Below are 25167 nucleotides of genomic sequence, written 5' to 3'. Positions count from 1 at the left end.
TATTTTTAGTGGAGACGGGGTTTCACTGCGTCAGCCAGGATGACCTCAATCTCCTGACTTCTTGATCCGCCCACCTCGGCCTCCCAAAGTGCTGTGATTACAGGCGTGAGCCACCCTGCCTGGCCTCTGGCTTAGATTTTATAAAGGAAGCACTCAGCCTTGTGGAGCTAAGTGACCCGCCTACAGTCACACAGCTAGTGCAAGGACTCAATCCCAGCTGGCTCTGACTCCAAAGCCTGTGCATCTCACACTGCTAGGTGCTACTGCCAGTAGTCATTTATGTGTTGCATTCACTACTTCTGTGTCTGGAGGAGGCTTCACTCCCTTCATAAATCAGAGGTGTGTGGTCTGGCTAACAGTTAGATATCCAGGGCCAGAGTAATTGTGTGTGCTGTGTAGGTAGAAGCAGGTGATCATGTGAGGGAGTACTTGTTAGGTCTCCTGGCCACCCAGCTCACGGCAGATGGTGAGGAGAGGCCTGTCTGGCTTGGGGCACCTGGACAGCAGGTGGGAGCTCCTGGAACTGGCACCCTGGGCACACAGAAGCGGCTCTGGCCTGCCCAGCCCATCACATTGCAAGATGCTGCACTGGCCCCTTCCCTTCATGGCTGTCCAAACAGAAACAGCTTAGCTGGATAATTCTGGCCTACCACATCCAGTTTGTAAAAAGGGAAGCCTTAGAGGCTTCCTTGAACAGGCTCAGTTCTTCAGGGGGCTGGCTTTCTAGGTGGAACAAGTCATTTTGAATGCGCACTAAAGCTAAGCTGACAATTATGCAAAAACATTCTGCACCAACCTGTAAAGCTCAAACTGCCACAGAGCAGGGCTACTGAGTAAAGAAAAATCTTATGATTTGGAATCAGATTTTCTTACTTTTAATTTTACTGCCTTATATCATAATAGCCCTTATAATATAACTGCAGTGGTGACTTTCATGGTATCTCATGCCCCCATTTTAAAATGTATAACTTTGGGGGCCGGGCATGGTGGCACGTGCCTGTAATTCCAGCACTTTGGGAGGCTGAGGCAGGCAGATCACCTGAGGTCAGGAGTTCGAGACCAGCACAGCCAACATGACGAAACCCCATATCTACTAAAATACAAAAATTAGCTGGGCATGGTGGCACATGCCTGTAGTCTCAGCTACTCGTGAGGCTGAGGCAGAAGAATCGCTTGACTCCGGGGGGCAGAGGTTGCAGTGAGCCAAGATCATGCCACTGCACTCCAGCCTGGGAGCCTGGGTGACAGAGCGAGACTCCATCTCAAAATAAATAAATAAATAATAAAAAATAAAAACTTATATCTTTGGGAGGAAGTCTACCTCAGGAATGTGATGAATAGGTGTCCTGTTTGGGCTTGTGCAATACCGGGGGCTTTGGAGATAGGAGTAATGAGAGAAGGTTCCAATGGTCTAAAAACTTCTGAATCAACAGTATATTTTCCAGTTCATGAAACCTCTATTTTCTTATAATTCCATGGGTGGAAGGAAATATTTAACTGTAATCAACTCAATCCATGCTTTTACAACTAGCATCTCTGTGCTTTTACCATCTCACTCCAAGGATCCCCTGTATTACCGATATGTGCCCAGCAACCCTCCACACAGAATTCAGCAGCACTCGGGCTTCACAGAGAACTGCAATTTAAAAGTGAGCACCTCCTGAGAGAGTATGGGCTCTATGAGAGGCTTCGTTCTCCAAGCCAAACCAAAATAAGCCTGACCTCATCTAATTTTTCAGAGTGGAGCAGGTGTGAATTTGGAGATTGCCATTATCGGGCAGTGAACAGTTGGAAAAAATACCTGAATCCTGTGTGTGTTGCTATTCGCTGCCCAGTGTTTCCACGCGGCTCCATCTGCAGATTCACTCAACTCCAGCAACTTCATTTTGCCTTCCCCTCTTGGGGTTTGGAAATGCAACCACTGGGATATTTGCCTGCGCTAAATAGGTTTAGAACAAGGGTCAGCCTTATAAAGCTTGGAGGTTTCTGCCCATGTGTATATATATTTTGGGCTGAGAGTCCCATGGTTTAAAAAAAAATCAATTTTACCCATATTTTGGTGGGATTAAGCAAGGGTAACAAGCAGGTTCCTGAATCTGGCAAATTCAACCTCTTTACAATTCTACTCAATACTTTAAAAAATTTAACTTAATTTAAAAAGAGATCAAGGAGAAGTATATTTCCAGTATAAGCAATTTATTTCTAATTCTTGACATTTTCCTTCTTCCCCTCTCCAGCCATCCATCCAGCTAACATTTATTAAATTCCAAGTGCCAAGCAACAGCCCATTGGCTCACACTAGTCATTTAGGTTCAACACATAGTCTAGTTGTACAATTTAATGCAGCTCAAGTGTAAGTGAAAATCCAGAGTACAAACTAAAGACATCTGTGCCTTCGTAAGTTGGCACAGCTTACAAACATGAAGCAATCCCTTTCAGCTGCTCCTTGGCATACTGGAAGGAGCATGTCATTTGAAACCAAATAGGTTTGGGTTCAAACCCTGCTTCATGATCTAATGTTTTATAGCTTTGTGACTTTAGGCAATTTTTACTTAGCTCTCTGGCTCATTTCTCTGCCTGTAACATAAGAATATGTTGTAAGAATTACATGAAATTACATATGTAAAGCCCCGTATTGGCATGGTTTATGGTAAGTTCATAATATGTGCTTTTCCCTTCTCCTTCTTCCCCTTCTCTTCATTCAACATTCATTCGACAAACACTGTTGAATACCTACTGAGTCAGGCACTGATTTAGGTGTTGGGGTATAGCAATGAGTAGAACAAAGTCCTTGCCTTTGTGAATGTCACATTCTATAGTGGGTGCTGTAGTTTGGATGTTTTTCCCTCCAAATCTCATGCTAAAATTTGGTCCTCAATGTTGGAGTTGAGGCCTAATGGGAGGTCTTGGGGTCATGGAGGTGAACACCTTTTGAATAGATTAATGTCCTCCATGGGTGGGGCAGTGACTGAGTGAGTTCTTACTCTATTAGTTCCTGCTAGAGTTCCCTGAGAGCTGGTTGTTAAAAACAGCCTTGCATCTTCTCTCTCTCTCTCTCTCTCTCTCTCTCTCTCTCTCTGTTTCTGTCTCTCTTGCTTCCTCTGGTGCTGTGTGGTATCTGCACACACCAGCTCCTCTTCACCTTCTGCCATGAGCAGAAGCAGCCTGTGGCCCTAGCCAGATACAGACACCCAATCTTCAACTTTTTCAGACATCAGAATTGTGAGCCAAATAAACCTTTTATTCTTTATAAATGACCTAGCCTCAGGTATTCTTTCATAGCAACACAAATGTATTAAAAGAAGAGGTGTCAGACAATGTGCAATAGGTCAGCCAAGTACTATGTAGAAAAAGCATAGAGGAGGGTAGAGGAGGTAAAATGAATGCATGGAAAGTGTGATTTACAAAGGCTGTCAGGGAGATAACTTCTTTGATAAGGTGACATTTAAACATAGACCTAAAGGAAGTGAGTTCTTATCATCAATAAAAGAGGAACATTTCCCTAGACCATTCCATCTGCATCTTTGTAAGTGCTATGATTTGGATGTGGTTTGTCCCCATCAAAACTCATATTGAAATTTTATTCCCAATATGGTAGTGTTCAGCAGTAGGGTCTAGTGAGAGGTGTTTGGGTTATGTGGGTGGGCCCCTCATGAATAGATTAACACACTCATTCAAGGGTAAGTGAGTTTTAATGAGAACAAATTAGTTTCTCAGGGAACAGGTTGTTTAAAAGGGTCTGGCTTCCTTGGTTTCTCTGCCATCCTTTCTCTCTCATAACATGATTCCTTTCTTATAATATCTATTGCTTTCTGCTTTCTGCCATAAGTTGAAGCAGCATAAGGCCTTCACCAGATGCAGCTGCCAATCTTGAACTTTCCAGCCACTAGAATCATGAGCCAAGTAAACCTCTTTTTATAGATGATCTAGCCTCAGGTATTCTGTTATAGCAACACTAAGCAGACTTAGACAGCAAGTAAGATGAATATTTCATGAATAAATGAAAGAGCAAATATTTATATTTAGGCGTTCCCCAGACTTAGTTTCATATTACAAAATACTCACCAGTTTTCTCTGAGAAATTTTCCCATGGTTTCCCATAAAACATCATAACATCTTAATACCCCACTTCCATCTACCTTCAGGGTTCTTAGATTTGTCATTTCTTTTGGGGAAAGGGCTAATGTGCCACAGCAACCAAATAGATGCATGTCTTCTCTTTCTGAAGGTCAACTCTGAACCCTGACCCAAGGATAGTTAGAAGGCCAACTTCTGAGTTGTTCTTAAAAAGCCAGGCAATTCAACTAGAAAGATCTCAAATAGGGTAAGACTCCTCAAGTCCCAGATCATTTCCTTTTAAGGAGGTCCAAAGGATTAGTTACTGACTGTGTGAGTGATGGATCAGTGGGAGAACCCTGGGAGGCCTGGCTGAGTCCCAAAGCCGATATGAATCCCTGCACCCCTAGAACCAACTTAACATCCCAGCAGCTCTCCAAATCAGAGCTATACTGACAGTTCCAGCACCATCCTGAAGAGTGAATAGTCCAAAGGTCAAACAGGTAACAACATGATTCTGGTCATCTGGAAAATTTTCCCAACCCAATAGACTGTCGCAGTGCTTTGAAAACTTTAACGTGCCTACAAAGCACACAGGGATCTCATTTAAGTGTTAAGTTTGATTCTGGGATGGAGCCTGAGATTCTTCATTTTTAAGATGGTCCAAGTGATGCCATTTGCTACTGGTCTGGGGTCTGCCTTTTTATTCAGATGAGGTCTCACTATGTTGCTCAAGCGGGAGTGCAGTATCTACTCACAGGCACAATCATAACACACTGCAGACTCAAACTCCTGGCCTCAAGCAGTCCTCTAGTTTCAGCCTCCCAAGTAGCTGGGCTGCTTTCAACCTTGGGGTTCACATTTTAAGCATCAAGGTTCGAGCAGCCTTCAAACTTGGCTGTATCTTAACAGCACTCAGAGAGTTTTTAAAAATTGCAGCATCTGGACATCAGCCTTTACCCAATGACCAATTAAACCAGCACCTGTGGGGATGAGACCCAGGAATCAGTATTTTTTAAAACTCCTTATGTGGTGCTAATGTGTGGCCAAAGTTGAGAACTACTACAATCAACTAAGAACACGTACAAAAGTTCAAGTGACTAGTGAAGGAAATTCACATTGATAAGCACCCACTATACTTCAAGCACTCAATTAGTCATTCTATTAATACATAGATGAATTTCTTCAGTAGTAACTGACATAACAAAAATAATAATACCTGACTCTTTCACAGCTTCTTATAATTTTATAAGAAATTCTTATTCACCTGTTTCCATTTAATTCTCCTAATGCATGGAGGTAGGAACTAATGGTTGATTTTATAGATGATTTTACATATAGATTTCACAGATCAGTGTAATGAAGTGAATCTGTGTGACTTACTCAGTATAGTGAGTAAATGGAAGAGAAGTTCAGGTGTTCTGCTTTCAGTTTTCCCAAGCATTGATACTTCATCTGAGATTGGATATAGAGAAATGGTGGTATACCAGCCTGGCCAACATGGTGAAACCCTGTCACTACTAAAAATATGAAAATTAGCTGGGTGTGGTGGTGGGCACCCGTAATCCCAACAACTTAGAAGGCTGAGGCAGAATAATCGCTTGAACCCAGAAGGTGGAGGTTGCAGTGAGCTCAGATCATAGCACTGCACTCCAGCTTGCGGGGGGTGAAGGGGAGGAAGAAGAAGAAGAATAAGAAGCAGAAGCAGAAGCAGAAGCGGAAGCGTAAGAGGAAGCAGAAGAGGAAGAGGAAGCGGAAGAGGAAGAGGAAGCGGAAGAGGAAGAGGAAGAAGGAGGAGGAGGAGGAGAAGGAGAAGGGGAGGAGGAAGAGGAAGAAGAGGAGGAGGAGGGAGGGGAGGTGTTTAAAAAGTGCACATGAGTCTTGTCAATGATGATGCTGGGCACATTGCAAAGCCTGAAGAGGCTGCAGTCACTCTCAGCTAAAGTTTACTTTTTATTGATATACAGATAGTTTAGGAGACTGAGGCCTGAAGGAAGAAGGAAGCTCAGTCTGGTAGGGGCTCTGGCAGACTGATAGCAGCAGCATCAAGAGATCCGCTAAACAGCTGCAAAACTCAAAGGCCTACATCACACAGGATTATGATTCTTGATCCTGTCATAGACAATGAAACCAGCATCCCTCTCCCCTACAGGGCCTAATAGATAATTTGTGTGAGTCATCATCTAAAAATTATTGGAAAGTAACCTATGTTTCAGCATGGGAAATTGGTTTGCATTTTTAGGTAGTGGTCCTGCCATTTAATACCCAAGATAGCTTAGGAGAGATCCCCTGGACAGGCACTGTGTGGATGGCAGCAGAGCATCCCAACAGACTCTATTGGTGAGCTACAGTGAGACCTTCTTAAGCAGGAAAAGCAGAAGAACCCCACCAAGGGTACACAGGGGAGCAGCCTTAGACCTTGAACTCTAGTTGCAGCCTGTTGAAAAACTACAAGACCAGCAGGTCGACCTGGTTCAACTTCCAAGAAAACGTGGCCATTTTTGTGCCAAGACTCCAGGTTTTCTGCCTGCTCAAGGGACCTATTTCACCCTAAAGAATGAACCAAGCTTTACTGTTCACAATCCAGAAAGTGTTACTTGTTCTTTATCCATACATTCACTGATACATTCATTTACTCATGCAAAGATTATTGAGTGTCTGTTAATAGCAATGAAAATTTGATAAGTGAATGAATTATTTCTATTCAGGGATTTACAATGCTGGTTTTCATGTTCTGAAACACTCTCTAGCTGCCTGAAAAAAATCCCCCATAGCTTTCCTTAATCCAGTAAATGCATATTGGCTACAGGTTAGTCTACTTAGTTGCTATTCCCCCCTCTCCACCCTGCCACCCAAAACACAGATACATGGCTAATAGCATCAATTTTAACTATGAAACATGTGAATACAAAATGAAAAGTGCCCAGAGGTCCTAGAACTGAGCTCTGAGGTCTTTGCATGTCTCTTTCCTCCTTTCCTTCTATAGACGATTTAAGTGGCCATAAAATTATTTCTACGTAAGTGTGAAGCTCACCAGGAAAAGGCTTTTGTCCTTTTCTTGTCTTCTTTTTCAGGTTGGAATGCCGGACACCTAGCAGTGAAGTGGTGTAGAGGAAAAGATAAAGGTCTTGGAGTTAGGGATAAGATCTGTGTTAAGGCAGAAGGGGAAGAAGAAGGAATCGATTCCTCATCCCAGGCTGGGTGCTGGGCAGAACGGAAATGCCATGTGTAGAGGGCTCAGGAATTCACAATGTGGAGGCCATGTTGCTCATGCCTGGCCAGCTGGGGCTCCACCTGTCATGTTGTCGTGTGACCAGTGCATTCATTTAGTTGTGTTTTTGAGTTACAAGCAGTTTCTTGATCCTTGCCCAATGTGAACTTGGCTCAGTTTGCTTTTGTTTTGCTTTGCTTTGCTTTGCTTTTTGCTTCCCCTATTACCAAGTTTGATTTTCACTCAGGTTGTTCTCATGAGGCTTCTAATCTAGAGGGAAAAATCCAACCCATGTCTCCATGGGGGCAAAGGGTAAGATAGAAAGGATTAGAAGGAAACTGGAAGCACCTCTCGAAGTAGGTGAGACTGAACCATGTCTGAAAATGGGGCAAAGCCTAATTTAATAAATGATATTGATGAGGTGGTTGAACATAGCCGACACAGGCTCAGCAAAGCCTTGAGAGCAGAGGGAATGCCAAACAGGGGTACATTGAGAGCGGCCTGTGACCACCGGCAAGTCACTCCTCCTCTCCAGCCCCAGAGAGGAGGAGTGAATAAGCAGTAAGAGGAGGAGTGAATCAAACTGGCTGGGAATAAGCAAGATGGCAATGAATTTCCAGTCCCCAGCTCCCAAGGCCTGGTTTCCTCAGTTTGTAAACTGATGGGGTTGGTTGCACTGTGTTTAGAATCCTGACAAAATAGTGAGTGTGGGCTGAAAGAAGCCAGCATTTGTTAAGTATCTTCTGTGTGCCAGAGCTATGCTCCTGCTGGGCAGCCTCATTCAATCCTCACAACAGCACTGTCATCTCCACCTTGCAAATAAGGAAGCCAGGTCTATCTGATCTGGAAGCCCATGTTAGAGCATGCCATCTCTCAAGCACTTCAACCTCAGGGAAATGGTGATGCTGAAGGACTTTTCTCTGGCAATATTTATAGGACACGATAGGAGCAGCGGCCTGCACAGCAGTTTCAAGAAAAAAGAGGAAGCAGGAAACAAAGCCACAAGGAGAAACTGAATTCCCTGACCATCTCCTCTGTCTCTGAGTCCTGTAATGCTAGTGGAAGTTGGCCACTGTGGTGTGACTAAATTAACTATCTTGGCGGAAGCTGCAAGAGACAGCATGCAAAATTGCAACTCCTTTTATAATTTGTGTTGACATCCCAGTAGAAAAATGAGAAAAGGCATAGAAAAATAATTTATGGAAGAAAAAAATATATAAATGGCAAAACAATTTTATGGAAAACTTTAGCCAGAAATCAAAACGAAGTGTTCATTAAAACAATAATGAAAAAATAAAGATTTTTAAAACTCTAAAAATTATGTCAGGATCCAAATATATGGTAATTATTTTTAAAATATGTATGATGATACACTGGAATACTATGCTGGTATTAACATTACTGTTTAATAATATAGAAATACAATATACGGATGTGAAGAAAAGCTGGAAACAAAACTGTATAAATGGTAGAATTCCGAATTGAAAAATGTGTACTTATGTACAGAAAAAAAAACTGGAAAGAAATCTACCAGAACATTATCCATGTTTATTTTGGTGTGATTACTTTTATTGCCTTTTAGTTCTTTTTCACATACTCTGAAATCTAAGGGAGTATATGCTACTTTGTTGATGAAGAAAGCCAAGCAGGAATCAGAACTACCAGCTGTTTAAGTCAGGGTTACAGCTATGAAATGAGGGGTTCAGAGCAACCTAGATGACTTCCACAGTTCTTTTGAGCTCTAACATTCATTCACTCATTCAACAAGCATGTGTAGAACATCTGCATGGAACTATGGATCATACACTGACCCTTGGGCCCTCCAGAACTGGACTCTGGCCAGACCGGAAAGCAAAGTTTGAGTTTGCTGCCTCCTGGTGTCATATAACTTGCCTATTCCTTGCTAAGCTGCATAGACCTTATCTTCTCCCCCTTCTCCTCTTCCCCTTGTCAAGTCCTGTTCTCACGACAAATTCAGATTCAGGGGATGTAAGTGATTGGCAACATCTCAAAGGTCTACCTCTCCCAGAGGACCTTGACTAAGTCGGGACAAAAATCTTACCCTAAAGAAATGAGGCCCTCTTGGCCAAATTTTAGGAAAAAGCTAGCAGGTGGAAAAATACTTGAGAGCCATCAGAATATGTGCTGTTTTACCAGTAATTCCTACTCATTTCACAAACCAGTTCTGGCTCTTCCTCTTTCCTCTACTCTCCCCGAGAAACTTACAAGTTGCTCTATTGTTACAGCAACCTCCCTGCACTGTAGCTCTTAGTTCGCGTGTTTTCTTCCGTGTTCAACTGTGAGCCACTTGAGGGTCTCATGTTCCCTGTATCCACAGCATCTATCCCAGCACCCCAACATAAAGTAGGTGGCACATGCATGACTAATTGAATGGCATTTCAAGTGCCCCTCATCAGGCAGTGACCTCCCGGCTCTGTGGATGAAGCTGTTTCTGGCTCTTTTCATTGACATCCCTTAGAGATGCAGACAAAATATACGTGACTGGCCATAGCGCCCTTGGAGTTTCTTACAATGGGGTGGCCCTAGTGTGAGGAGCTATGAGCTTCTAAGTCCTAGAAATTCCTCAGCTGTTTCAGCCTAGGGATGGCAACTCCTCACTGGAGAGCGAAATCAACTTAATAGGTTGAGATCGATTTTTAAAGTGAAATAGAAGAGAACGGGATAAAAATAGAAAAAAATTTTTTTAATTCCCCAGGTAATAATAATAAGTATAGTTCCATGAAATTTTTGTTTCTGGTGTGTGTGTGTCTGTGTGTACTGGGTCATAGTCAGTTATAATAAAAAGTATCAGAAGCTGCCTTAAGCTGCAAGGGGGAAGGGAGCCGCCTCCCCTCCAGCTATTTGCCCATGGCTGAGACCACACTGCCTGATGGATGGACACTGGGAACTACCTCCTCTTTTCCCCCTACCCCCTAACAGCCACAGCCCTGGAAGCTGGCAGACTATTTTTCTTAGTGCAAGTGTGGGGTCTAGAGGATTAAGAGGACAAAATAGTTATTTTGACGATGACAAAAGTTTAAAGACGTGTTCACTCTTTCCACTCATGGACTTCTTGGAGCCATTTTTTCCCTTGATGCTGCACCTGACAAGTATCTCAACAAAGGCCTGCCCCTTCCTCACCTTCACTAATGGAGCCCAGGCCTCCGCCTCGGTTTGGACTTTTGCATAAGCAGTGCCTCCAGGCCATGTACTTCTCGGCCATGCTGGTGGTACAGCTGGCATCATCAGACCCGGGCCCAGAGGCTGAGCAACTCTGTTTAAGGAAGACTCTTGAAACCGTCTTAAACAGTCTACCCAGAAGCCCTTTGGGCATTTTCGCACTGATTTCAGGAGAGGCGCAGTATAGGTATCACGTACTGCCTTCATCTGCAGTAGCTGTGTAACCTTGGACAACTTAGCCTCTCTGCTTCAGTTTCCCCATCTATAAAATGGAATTGGTAACTGTACCTACTTAATAGAATAAGGATTAAGCAAGCTAACACATACCAAGTGCTTAGGACAGTCCCTGTACTTAGTAAGCATTTAATTAACATTATTATTATTTAATCATTTCTTAGGCCTGCATGATAGTTATTATTTTTCTATATTTATAGATAAGAAAATGAGGCTCTGAGAAATTACGTAATTTGCCCTGCGTCCTATGCCTAGTAGAGACAAAGCCAGAACTTAAATCCGGATATCCTGACTTCAAGTTCTGTGTTCTTTTTCTCCTAATGATGCCTCACTCCAGCTTTAGCAGCCTAGGGGCATCAAATTAACTCCTGTCGTGAACTTTTCCTTATCGGTCTCTGCTGGGCTGGCACCCAACTGTGGAAAGGGCACTCTTGGATCAAAGGTGTCTGGAGGGATGGTAAGCCCAGGGGAAGTTCCTGTTCATGATTTTGCATAGTCTTTGGGGACATATATACTTGGGGGAGCTAGAGATAGATAGATAGATAGATAGATAGATAGATAGATAGATAGATAGATAGATAGATAGATGATAGAAAGAGATTTCTTTTTAAAAAATTAGAATCAGAAATGAATGTCCTTGACTGTACTGGCCAACCAAAGGCAATCTTTTGGAGTTCTAGGCTAACTGGACAGCAATGAGCATATAGGGGAGAATCCTTATGCCTTCTATTAAGTTTTCATAACAATGTCTCTTGATAACTGAGTATGGCAGTTTGAAATGGAGATACAATGTAAGTGTTGGTTTCATGGGCTAAGCAGCAGCTAAGTTCTATGTCCTGTTCTTTTCCAGCCTGTGATTTGCTCATTTCTATAGAATAAAGTCTTAATAACTATCCCTGCTTTCTCTTTTCTTGCAACCCACAGAGAGAACTGAACTTCCACATTCAGCACTCAAGGTTGGAAATATATTTTTGATGTATTTGGGATAGTTTTGCTGGATTTTATGACAGTCAATGTTTCAATTGGAAAAAATTCAAATCCACATGGGTTTTATACGATAATTCTGTTAATCAAACTGTTTCATCAACCTGAGTTCTCTGATTGCACTGGTTAATAAACTGTAATTCTCAAATATCCTTTTCACAGGTTTGCGCCTGGGCTAGGCATGGGGACTGATGAGGCATCTTGGTGCCCACTAGCATTCTTGGCACCCTCAGGCACTCTTAAAGTATAAGCCATCTTAAGCTGTCCAGGAGGAGCTGCAGGAATAGTTTCTGGGGCACTCGCAAAGGATTAGAAAATGGGCCCCAGTGCCAGGTTACAAACAGGCAGGCCATGTAATGCGGATAAAATAAGAACTGACTTCAGCTCTGCCCTAAAGTCACACCAACAACTTTCTGAGGAAAAAAAAAAAAATCACATAAATGAATATGCCGCTCAGAAAATCTGCACACAACTACATTCTGTAATGCTGACTGACAGCAAATCACAAGAGAGGAGAGTCATTTAGTGATATTTTCCATCTGACCCCCAGAGAGAGGCAAGGTCAAGTAACTCTGGTCTCTCCAGGATCACAGGGAGATTTGAGGGAGCAGAGTGGGCACACTGAGTGACATCCACAAGTAGTCCCTGGATTTCATTTCAGCCAACCGTTTTAACAACAGTTTCTGCATTCTATCTGGGAAACAGTGACTGGGACAAGGGCCCTTGAAAAGTCAAGGGGGCCATAGAGACTTTACATCAGACCCATCATAGTGTAGCACGTTTGGTCCTCTTCATTTGAAGAGTTAGGACCCACCCCTCATTGTTCACACACCCCAGCTGTGCAACAAGGGCATCTGATTCACATGAGGCCAAAATAAAGCAGACCTCAGTATATATTCTCTGCATCCTCGTTCCCATATCCCAACCCCTGGCCAAAGGCATTCCCTCAGCACCTCACTGAGGCAGCGCGGACAGCACGCCCTTTGATTACTTACCTCAAGCACGATTTCTTTCAGTTGGAACTGTTTTTGCGCGACCTTATCTGAAGACACCGGCTCGTGGTAGTAGAGGCAGAGCAAGTCATATTTCTTTAAAACCTGCTTGAAGTTCTTCTCGGAAAGACTTACCACTCGGTCCTTCCCATCATATGTGGGGAAATTAAGCCCCTCTTCTGCCCTGCAAGAGGACAGAAAATAAACCCCCACAATAAACAAGTGAGTTCTCTTCATTTGGAAAAATTTTTGTTTCTTGTTCCCAAATATGCCGTGTGCAGAAGAAAGGACAGAAGACTATTAGAGGCCTTGTTGAGCCAAGCAGGGAGCAGACAGGCTGACTTTGTCTCTCTTCTTTGCCCTTCCTGGGGCGGAGAAGTGACTCTTCACCTCCTTGGGTCCAGCCAGCTCTGGAATCGTGGGCTCAGGACAAAGAGCAGAGGCGCACACACTCACTCACACACACACACACACACACACACGCACGCGCGAGAGTAGAAAAACAGCCAAGCTAGGGAGGCTGGGAGGCCAAGCCCCAGATACCTTACATAGCTCTGCTCAGCCTCTGTCTCATTAGGAACTCCATTTTTAGGATGCAGTTGTTTCAGGCTAAAAATAAATCATGCAATGAATAAAAAAGTTAGATACGACACTGTAGAGGGATTCGCTGATACAGTCTGTCCGAATGGCGAAGAGGGAAGAGGCAGGAGGAAAAAGACAAGAATGTGCACGCATGAAATAAGGAGGCTAGAAAGGTCAAAGAAGAGAAAGAAACTCGAGAGGGAGAGAGATAAGGGACTATGGTGCCAATAAGCAAATGGGGAGTTCAAACATACAGAATGACACTCATGCATTACTGAATTGTTCAATCACTCCAGGGAGGTAACTCAGCCTGTGGTTGCTCACCCTCTGTTCCTCACTGCAACATGAAACAAAACAGAGGCCCAAGGTAGACTTCCTCATGTTCTACTCCTGTTTTTTTCTGCCTTCCATCCTCTCTTCTTAAAAATCCTCTGCCAGCCACTGGGCGAGGGGTGCAGGGACACCCTGCTGAACCCAGCTGACACCAGAAGAATCTGTCCTCATTAGAATAAAATGAAACAAGGTTCACAGCTCAAATCCCTACTCAGCCTTTTAACAGCTAATGAACTTTGGAGGGTCACTTGCCCCCTCTGATGATCAGTTCCCCTCTATGTAAAGTGGGGATGATAATAACCATAAAGTTTAAAACACATAGATGAACAAGCATGGCACAAAATAGGTGCTCAAAAATGGTAGCTATTGTACTTCCTTCTCACTGGAGCTGGTGGAACATTGGTTATATAATGGATATTTGTCTGTTTCTAATATGAATGGTTTGTGAACCCTTTCTTGTCCATTTTCTCCTTGAATCCAGTAGGCAACTGGGGCAGAAGTGATCAGGGCTCATCCCACCACTGAGCTAACAGCAACTTGTCTGAGTTTGCAGCGTTTCTAACTGCCAGAGCAAGAATTCCACCCTGCCTCAAAGCTGCTGCTCCTGGTTGTCTTGCCTCTGACTCTGGGTGATTCCCTTGCAAACACCCCTTTTCTTAAGTACCTTCTTGAGCATCTCTTCCAGTCCAACCCTAGTCCAGTCATGTCTCTCCACTCTTCAAAGGCATCTAGGGCACTCATGATTCTGACCAAGTTTCTGTTCTCCTTCAGTTATAAATCAGCTTTGAAAAGACAGAGTACTCTGTCACACTCAGCTTTTGCAGGCGTTAGAGGGCAAAGAGAAGATCTGTGGCCTCTATGAGTAAGGCAAGGCTCCCCTGCAGTCAGAGGGCCTTACATTGAGAGTCAGGCTGATGAGGGGTTGTCTTGATGCTACACTTTCATGTGCAGGAAGTTGGGGCCTTGAAGAACCCATCACTAAAACCCTTGACAGCCTTCCACTCTTTCTAATGGTGTAGTCTCTAAGTTTTCAAAAGATGGAGCCAAGAATATCCATGCTAAGGTGCACTTAGCTTTCCAAGTCAGTGGCAAGCATGCAAGATCTCTGCTTTCTTTAGGAAATTTAAGGGGGAAAAGATTTCTGAGTGAAACAATGTGTGTCTTGTCTTTTTGAGGTCAGCCTCCCCAAACTGTTCCCAGTTGTCTTGATCTCACTGGGTTACCTTTATTTAGAATTTGCTCCACTTTTCTTAATATGTAAGTAGGTTTAACTGTTACTGAAAAATCGGGAGATATTTAAAGTCAAAGTCCTTGAATTTCCTTCTGACTTATAATTGACAAAACTATAAGGGAAAAGAAATAATTTTTTAAAATTTAGTTTAGCCTTCAATTCTGGTTTACTATGAAAAGCCTGAGCTGTGGAAAGTTCCTGCCCCTACGGACTCGATTTGGGCCAGGCAGCCCAGCCCTGAGAACAGGCAGCCACTGACATATGCTGTGGTGATCATTTTTACCCCAAGCAGCCACGGTAGATATGAGGTCTACATTCATGCCCCACTCTCAGCAAGAGGTAGGTTTTCATAGTTTGTATTTAACATGCCAGGCTTATTTTCTATCGGCCTTTCATTTTCCTATTTTTGTTTTTCCTCTGCCTTATTGATCACCAACTTTAATTATTTTTCTTTTTCTTTTCTTTTCTTTTTCTTTCTTTTTTTTTTTTTTTGATTTGGAGTTTCGCTTTTGCCGCCCAGATAATGCAATGGCCCTATCTCGGCTCACCACAATCTCCACCTCCCAGGTTCAAGCCATCCTCCTGCCTCAGCCTCCCGAGTAGCTGGGATTACAGGCACGCACCATCACGCCTGGCTAATTTTGTATTTTTATTAGATACGAGGTTTCTCCATGTTGGTCAGGCTGGTCTTGAACTCCCAACCTCAGGTGATCCGCCTGCCTCAGCCTCCCAGAGTGCTGGGATTACAGGCATGAGCCACCCGGCCCAGCCAATTCATTTATTTTTTAAACAAAGAATGCTTCACACATTTCTGAGTCAACCTTACCTCCTGCAAATCAGCTGTTTTGTTCCAGCTTTAACTGCGGCCCAAGCCAATGTGTCATGCACTTCTAGTTTATGTGGTTGTGCTGAAATGTTTTATGTGCCATTAGTAGGTACTTTTTGTTTTGTTTTTGAACAAGCGGTAGAACAAAACACACAAATCAATACAAATAAATGTTTATTGTTGTCACAATATATGGCATAGGCCCCTTGTTTTCCTAACCATTTCCAGTCCTTCACTGTGAGTGGTGGCCACCTAGAGTCCCTTAATCTAACCTAGCTCATTTACTTTGTTTATTCTTGACAGGTGGCAGAATGATTTTCTCTCAGACCATTTTATCTACAAAGAGAAACGTATGTCTTTTCTCACGCCTCCCTTCGAAGGTCTGCAGGTCTCTATCTGGGTGCCTCTGAGGCGGCTTAGCGAGAAAGAACCGCCCCCAGAAAGGCAGGAGACCTGGGTTCCGCCTGCCTGTGTGATTAGGTTAGGAGCCCTCAGGCTGGGGCCCTAGCACTCGAAATTTGTGAAAGAGGGTTAGAGTCACCAAGCTCCTACGGCCCCCTTTCTGGCTCTAAGATGTTAAAATCTGTTACAAGATTTTCTTTTACCAGGATGGGCCTCAGCCCAACACACAGGTGTGATGAAGTTTGATGAATGTTAGCTGCGGAGGAGGGTTTTGATGGGCGTGACTCCGGACGAGTCCAAGCTTGCCTCTTCTCCAAGGCAAAGATCGCCTACAAAGTCACTGCTGCCAAAGCCCCCTTCGTTGGCTAAAATACTCCACCCAGTGGACAAAACAGAAAATGGCCTATTTCTTTGCTCCGGTTCCTGGAGGGAAGCACAGCCTGGTAGAAAGAATGCAGAAATACTAGGGTCTAGAGCCCTGTGCCCCATGAGCCTCCGGCATCCTCTGAACAGATCTAAACAAGTTTGTTAGCAACTCCAAGGCCGTCCTTTTCTCTCAACTTTATCAGGTGGTCCCTGGAGCCTTCCTGCCTCCTCTGCACGAGGAAACTCCTCAACAGAAACAAGCAGAAAGAGCTCAATGTTATCCTGAAAAAGAGCCCCAAAGCTCCAATATGAGTCCAGGTTTTGACAAATGTCACTTCCTTAAGGAGGCCCTCAGTGTAGACCAGGAGCTGACACTGAGTCCCCTTACACACTGTACTTCTCCTTGGAAACACTTCTCTCACGGGAGAGCCTTCTCCCTCTCCCGGCTGAACCTCATTGCTGCAGGGGCAGCATCTGCTCACAGCATCCTCATAGCAAGTAGTAGTTTTCATTAAATGCTTAGTAAATAAATCTGTAGCATTACTTTGTGGCCTGGCCCCGTGGCTCACACCTGTAATCCCAGTACTTTAAGAGGCTGAGGTGAGAGGATCACCTGAGGTCAGGAGTTTGAGACCAGCCTGGCCAACATAGCAAAACCCCATCTCTACTAAAATACAAAAAGACAGGCATGATGGCACCTGCCTGTAATCCTAGCTACTCGGTAGGCTGAGGCAGGAGAATCGCTTGAGCCCAGGAGGCGGAGACTGCAGTGTGCGGAGATTGCACCACTGCACTCCAGCCTGGGCGACAGAGCCAGACCCCGTCTCAGAAAGAAAAAAAAAAAAGCCAGGTATTTTAACAGCAGAAACAAGAGAAAGAGAGAGGGAGAAGGAAGGAAGGAGACGGGAAGGAAGGAAGGAAGGAAGGGAGGGAGGAAGGAAGGAAGGAAGGAAGGAAGGAAGGAAGGAAGGAAGGAAGGAAGGAAGGAAAGAAGGAAGGAAAAAAATTTAATTCAGTAGACAAGAACAGATAAATGGAAAGCTTAGGGCTACTTTGTCCTGGAACTAGGGGGGAAATACAGGGTTCTCAGGGGTAGCAGTAAAATAACAGAAAAAAAAACCCGAATATGGAGGTCATATCAAAGGGTCCAAATGGAGGGTATGGTAGGCGGAACAGTGCCCCCCATTCCCTCAACCCCCCACAGGATGTCCAGTATAATCCTCAGAACCTGTGTGTGTGTGTATGTGTGCGTGTGTGTGTGTGTGTGTGTGTGTGTGTGTGTTGCCTAATATGACCAAGGAGACTTTGAAGATGTGATTAAGTTCTGGATTAGCCTGGATTATCCTGATGGATGCTTGTGAAACAGAGGCAAGAGGGTCAGAGTGAGAGAAGGAGATGGAGGATGGAAGCAGAGGCTGGAATGACACAGGCCAGCAGCCAAAGCATGTAGGCAGCCGCTATCTGAGAGGTAGAAAAGGCCAGGAGAGGATTTTCCCTGAAAGCCTCCAGGAGGAATGCAGCCCCGCATCCCATTTTAGACTTTTAACCTCCATAACTGTAAGACAATACATTTGTGTTGTTTTAACCACTAAGTCTGTGGTAATTTGTTACAGCAGCAATAGGGAACTGAGGGTGACAGTGAAAACCGACTCCTAAAATGACAAAAAGCTGCCTATCCTATATCCTCAGCTTTTTTGCCTGCAAAGTAACCTGTACCTTCACGTAGCCCCATTGCCTGTACCAGACAGATGTGAAAACAACTCAGCACAGCGCAGTTGATAGGGTCGTTTACATTTATGGCTCCTTTGGTCCTCACTCCATGAGGGAGTTGGGACGTATGTTTCTTGGGGCAAGTCACTAACACCTCTCAAGGCCTCTGAAATAATCTAGATCCACATTCTCCTACTTTTTTGACCTTTCCTTTTTATGGTAATATACCATCTCTCAATATCTCTCCTTAGGAGTTTTTTTAAAGTTGCCATTTTTGTGTAATATATTTAAAAAGAAATGATTTTCAAATATATCTAGGTTGACATATTATTACAGACTCTTATAAAATTCATTTTAATATCTTTCCTAATAATCATATACAGAATGAAGATAGATTATAATTTGTCAGTTTATAAATGATTCATCGTTTCATTGAATTAAAATAGACAACAGAAAGGTTGATTTGTTAGCAAATGTTTAAATGGCGTATTGGTTTAGGAAACAAATGTATATGAGAAATAAAGATTGAACTTTTTCCTTTTTTTAATTTGTTTGAGATATAATTGATATACAAGAAATTGCACATATTTAAAGTGTGACATTTGACACATTTTGGCATATGCATACACACATGAAACTATCACCACAATCAAGATATTTAATATATCCACTGCCTACAAGTTTCTTGAGCCCTTTTATAATCCATCCTTCTTCCCTCCTCCTCCCCCTAGTCCTTAGGCAACCTCTACTCTTTTTTGCCACTATAGATTAGTTTTTATTTTCTATAGTTTTATGTAAATGGAATCATACATTACCTATTCTCTTTTTTTTTCTTTGATGTGGCTTCTTTCACTCAGCATACCTGTTTCGAAATTCAGTAACGTTGCATATATTAATTGTCATTCATTTTTATCACTAACTAGAATTATATTGTATCAACATATACAATTTGTTTATTCTTTCCCCATGAATGGAAATTTGTGTCATTTTTACATGTAAAGCTACTATGACAATTAAAATCTGTGATTCAATCTAGTTAATATAGTATGAATAAGTATGAATCAAAGTAGGGGTTTTTGGCATATTCCATTTTTCTGTATTATACTATTTCTTGAAAAGACTCCAATTCTACTGAATTGCCTTAACATGTTTGTTAAAAAGTGGTCATCCAGCCAGATGTGGTGGCTCACACCTGTAATCTTAGCACTTTGAGAGGCTGAGGTGGTTGGATCACTCGAGGTCATGAGACCAGCCTGGCTGACATGGTGAAATCCCATCTCTACTAAAAATACAAACATTAGCTGGGTATGGTGGTGGGTGCCTGTAATCTCAGCTACTCCGGAGGCTGAGGCAGAAGAATCGCTTAAGAATCACTTGGAGGCGGAGGTTGCAGTGAGCCGAGATGGCGCCACTACACTCTAGCCTAGGGGACAAAGTGAAATTCTGTCTCCAAAAAAAAAAAAAAAAAGTGGTCATCCGTATATATGTTAGTCTATTTCTGGGCTCTCTGTTTTGTTCCTTTTATTTATCTTTTTAAAATGTCAATGCTGTGTATTAGTTTTGATTACTGTAGCTCTGAAAGTCTTGAAATCAGGTACTGTTAGCTGTCCAACTTTCTTCTTCTTTTTCAAGTTATTTTGGTTATTCTAGGTCCCCTACACTTCCATATGAACTTTAGAATCGGTTCAACAGTTCTAAAACAAAAATCTGTTGGGATTTTTATTGGGGAGAATTCATATCTTTGCAACACTGAGTCTTCTGAAACATGAACAAGATATATCTCTCTATAAACTTAAGTCTTTAATTTCTTTCGGAAATGTCTTATAGTTTTCCCTATTTAGGTACTAGATCTTTCATCAGGTTTAATCTTTAAGTATTTCATATTTTGGTGCTTTAAAAAAAGATAAAGTTTTGTGTTTTTTATTTCAATTTGTTTGTTGATAGTAAATATAAATAAAATTGATTTTTTGTGTGTTGGTGTTGTATCCTGTAAACTGGCTAAATTTATTAGTTCTAGAAGCTATTTTGTAGAACCCATTAGATCTTCTTTATAGATGTTATTTGGTCTGCAGATAAAGACCTATTTATTTCTTCGGTTGAAATTTGGATGCCTTCTTTTGTTTCTATGGTTTGTTTTATTGCACTAACTAGAACCTTGAGTACAATGTTAAACAGACATAGTAACTGTAAACATCCTTATCTTGTCCCTGATCTTAGGAGAAAAGAGTTCAGTTCACTTACCGGCAGGGTGGTAGCTACAGTTTTTGTTTGTTTGTTTTATATAGATGCCGTTCGCTAGGGTTGGGAAATTGACTTCTTTTCCTAGTTGGTTGAAAGTTTTTCTCAAGAATGGATACTGCATTTTGTCAAATACTTTTTCTACATCCATAGAGATGATCATATGTTGGTTTTTTTTTTTTTACTGTGTTGATTTGGTAAATTACCAACTTGATTTTTTTAAGTTAAATCAACGTTGGACTTCTAGTATAAACCCCATTTGGTCATGATGTATTATTATTTTTATAAATTTTTCAATTTCATTTATGAGAACTTTGTTTGGAATGTTTGCACCTTTGTTCATGAAGGATATTGATCTGACATTCTTGTGGTGCAGATCTGCTGACAATTCTTTTAGCTTTTGTTTGAAAATGTTTTTATCTTGCTTTTTTTTTTTTTTTTTTGAAAGATATTTTTACTGGGTAAAAGTTTTAGGTTGACTTTTTTTTCTTTCAGTACTTTAGAGTTGCTCCACTGTTGTCTTATTTACATTCTTTTCTATAAGTAATTACTGTCATCCTTATGGTTGTTCCATTGTATATAATTTCTTTCTTCCTCTGGCTGTTTTCAAGATGTTGTTTTCATCAATAGTTTTGAGTAATTTCATTATGATGTGACTTGCTTTAGTGATTTTTTTTTTTCATGTTTCCTGTGCTCCTTGGATCTGGGCATTCATAGTTTTCCTCAGATTTGTTAAATATTTGGCCATTATTTCTTCAAATGGCTTTTCTGTCTTCTCCCCATTTTTAAGGGATTCTCATTATATATGCTAAGCCACTTGGGGTTTCCTAACTCATGTTCTTTTTATTTTCTAAAATTATTATTATTCGTGTTTCATTTTGTATAGTTTCTATTGCTGCATCTTCAAATTTGCTAATCTTTTCTTTTTTAACATATAATCTTTTGTTAATACCAGTTAGTGTTGTTTCATTTTGGAAATTATGGTGTCCACCTCTAAAAGCCCGAGTTGGGTCTTTTAAATATTTCTTTGTCTTAAATTAGGTTTTTAAAGATATGAAATACAATTACAATAACCATTTTAATGTTGTTGGCTGCTAATTCTAATATCTATGCCAGTTCTGAGTCAGTTTCAATTATTATTCTTCTCATCAGCATGATTCATATTTTTCTGCTTCTTTGAGTACCTAATAATATTTAATTAGAGGCAAGACCTTGTACATTTTACTTCATTAGTTACTGATTTAAAAAATATTTTTAAATCTTTTCTACTTTTGTTCTGAAATGCAGTTAAGTTATTTGGAAACAATTTGATCCATTCAGGTCTCTCTTTCTCTCTCTCTCTCTCTCTCTCTCTCTCTCTCTCTCTATATATATATATATATATATATATATACACACACACACACACACACACACACACAATTTATATATATATATGTGTGTGTGTATATATATGCACACACACACTTTAAGTTCTAGGGTACATGTGCACAACGTGCAGGTTTGTTACATATGTATACATGCGCCATGTTGGTGTGCTGCACCCATTAACTCATCATTTACACTAGGTATATCTCCTAATGCTATCCCTCCCCGCTCCCTCCACCCCCCAACAGGCCCTGGTATGTGACGTTCCCCTTCCTGTGTCCAAGTATTCTCATTGTTCAATTCCTACCTGTGAGTGAGAACATGCGATGTTTGTTTCTTTGTCCTTGCGATAGCTTGCTGAGAATGATGGTTTCCAGCTTCATCCATGTCCCTACAAAGGACAGGAACTCATCCTCTTTTATGGCTGCATAGCATTCCATGGTATATATGTGCCACATTCTCTTAATCCAGTCTATCATTGATGGACATTCGGGTTGGTTCCAAGTCTTTGCTAGTGTGAATAGTGCTGCAATAAACATACGTGTGCATGTGTCTTTATAGCAGCATGATTTGTAATCCTTTGGGTATACCCAGTAATGGGATGGCTGGATCAAATGGTATTTCTAGTTCTAGACCCTTGAGGAATCACCACACTGTCTTCCACAATGTTTGAACTAGTTTACAGTCCCACCAGCAGTGTAAAATTGTTCCTATTTCTCCACACCCTCTCCAGCATTTGTTGTTTCCTGACTTTTTAATGATTGCCATTCTAATTGGCATGAGATAGTATGCCATTGTGGTTTTGATTTGCACTTCTCTGATGACCAGTGATGATGAGCATTTTTTGATATGTCTGTTTTCTGTACAAATGTCTTCTTTTGAGAAGTGTCTGTTCATATCCTTTGCCCACTTTTTGATGGGGTTGTTTATTTTTGTATTGTAAATTTGTTGAAGTTCTTTGTAGATTCTGGATATTCGCCCTTTGTCAGATGGATAGATTGCAAAAATTTTCTTCCATTCTGTAGGTTGCCTGTTCACTCTAATGATAGTTTCTTTTGCTCTGCAGAAGCTTTCCCAGCACCATTTATTAAGGATACAAAATCAATATGCAAAAATCACAAGCATTCTTATACTCCAATAACAGACAAACAGAAAGCCAAATCATGAGTGAACCCCCATTCACAATTGCTACAAAGAGAATAAAATACCTAGGAATCCAACTGACAAGGGATGTAAAGGAGACCTCTTCAAGGAGAACTACAAACCACTGCTCAACAAAATAAAAAAGGACACAAACAAATGGAAGAACATTCCATGCTCATGGATAGGAAAAATCAGTATCGTGAAAATGGCCATACTGCCCAAGGTAATTTACAGATTCCATGCCAACCCCATCAAGCTACCAATGACTTTCTTCACAGAATTGGAAAAAACTATTTTAAAGTTCATATGGAATAAAAAAAATAGCCTGTATAGCCAAGACAATCCTAAGCAAAAAGAACAAAGCTAGAGGCATCACACTAACTGACTTCAAATTATACTACAAGGCTACAGTAACCAAAACAGCATGGCACTGGTACCAAAAGAGATATATAGACCAATGGAACAGAACAGAGCCCTCATAAATAACACCACACATCTACAACCATCTGATCTGTGACAAACCTGACAAAACCAAGAAATGGGGAAAGGATTCCCTACTTAATAAATGGTGCTGGGAAAACTGACTAGCCATATGTAGAAAGCTGAAACTGGATCCCTTCCTTACACTTTATACAAAAATTAATACAAAATGGATTAAAGACTTAAATGTTAGACCTAAAACCATAAAAACTCTAGAAGAAAACCTAGGCAATACCATTCAGGACATAGGCATGGGCAAGGACTTCATGACTAAAATGCCAAAAGCAATGGCAACAAAAGCCAAAATAGACAAATGGGATCTAATTAAACTAAAGAGCTTCTGCACAGCAAAAGAAACTACCATCAGCGTGAACAGACAACCTACAGAATGAGAGAAATTTTTGCAATTTACCCATCTGACAAAGGGCTTATATCCAGAATCTACAAAGAACTTGAACAAATTTACAAGAAAAAAATCAAACAACCCCATCAAAAAGTGAGCAAAGGATATGAACAGACACTTCTCAAAAAAAGACATTTATGCAGGCAACAGACACATGAAAAAATGGTCATCATCACTGATCATCAGAGAAATGCAAATCAAAACCACAATGAGATACCATCTCACACCAGTTAGAAAGACTGCCTTCTCTTGTCTTAAACCTTCATCATATTAGTGGCTGAGCCTGGTTGTTGAAAGATAACTGCAAACAACTCCCGGGCTCCATAATTTTTCCTCTAGAAAGATAGTGTGAAGACTTTTTTTTCCCTTCAGAAACAGCCCAGCCATCTCCTCCAATCTCATAAACTAAAATTGAGTCATATGCTCGCACTGAAAGATAGAATCCACTCAGACCCCAGTGGGGTCAGTTCCCTGAAAGCTGGGCTGCCAGAAAGGGGTGGAATACCCAAACAATACTCAGGTCACCGTCAAAAGTCAGAGGATTGAGGGGACTGAGGATATTGCAATCACGATGTCCACTTGGGTGGGCATCAGACCATTTGTAAATGCTTTGTAACATAAGTGTGAACAATCTCTTCCTTCCTAATAAATGAAAAGCCAAATTTGTTATAATTATGATAGCATCTTTTGCACTCTCATCTTAGATATTTTGGAGACATCTGGATGTGTACATGGGATTTAGATCAGATAAATTAAACTAATAGAGTTATGAAGATCACCTTGAGGTGAACTTGGAGAATTAATAAAATTCGTATGATCCTCTTCCCTTAACTTGTGTTTCATCCAAAGTTTCTTGTATGTTCTTGTCTTTATGTGTTATAGGCACAAATTAGGCAATCTGATGACTAAGAACAAAGACAATGGAAAGCTCTGCAAGAGTCAAAACCACTGTGGCAGCTGAGTGATCATCTGAGAGCCTGAGTCAGGAGCTGGCCCATCTGACCCCACTGAGGGCCATGTGGACTAATATATTTAATCAGAGGCACTCAGCAGTTTTATTTTAAGTGGCAAGACATTTAGGTTAGTATTTTAGAACTTATTAAAATAATTGAATAAGATGCCTTAGTGCCATTAATGTCATGAACCCTGGGAACATTGTCACAACTCCCAGCTGAGAAGTGCTGAAACAGACCATTTGTAGGACTCACCACGTCCCAAGTGCTGTACCGAGCACTTTACATGCAACGAAGAATATATATCCTCACAGATACATTGTGAGGTAGTCACTGGCATTGTCTACATTTTACAGATAAATAAAAAGGTGAAAAGAGGTGGTATTCCCTTGCCCGATGTCGCCTGATAGTAGGCAGTAAATTGTCCCAAGCAGCTGGGATTCTGGCACCAGAGTATGTGTAATTAACCACTACA

The 25167-nt window shown here is 41.6% G+C and overlaps 1 protein-coding gene across 1 annotated transcript in view; it reads right to left on the bottom strand.

The window, feature by feature from the left end:
- The window catches only part of CASQ2 (calsequestrin 2), a 69599-nt gene extending 56530 nt beyond the window's left edge, over positions 1–13069 (bottom strand). The window contains exon 1 of the mRNA XM_005542219.5: positions 12661–13069. Coding sequence (XP_005542276.1) covers positions 12661–12894 — 234 coding nt within the window. The 5' untranslated portion in view covers positions 12895–13069. The remainder of the gene's footprint in view (positions 1–12660) is intronic.
- Between the last annotated feature and the right edge of the window lie 12098 nt (positions 13070–25167).

The sequence above is a fragment of the Macaca fascicularis genome, chromosome 1 (genome assembly GCF_037993035.2).
Source record: "Macaca fascicularis isolate 582-1 chromosome 1, T2T-MFA8v1.1".
In the NCBI taxonomy this organism is placed as follows: Eukaryota; Metazoa; Chordata; class Mammalia; order Primates; family Cercopithecidae; genus Macaca; species Macaca fascicularis.
This window is presented reverse-complemented; position numbering and strand designations above follow the sequence as displayed.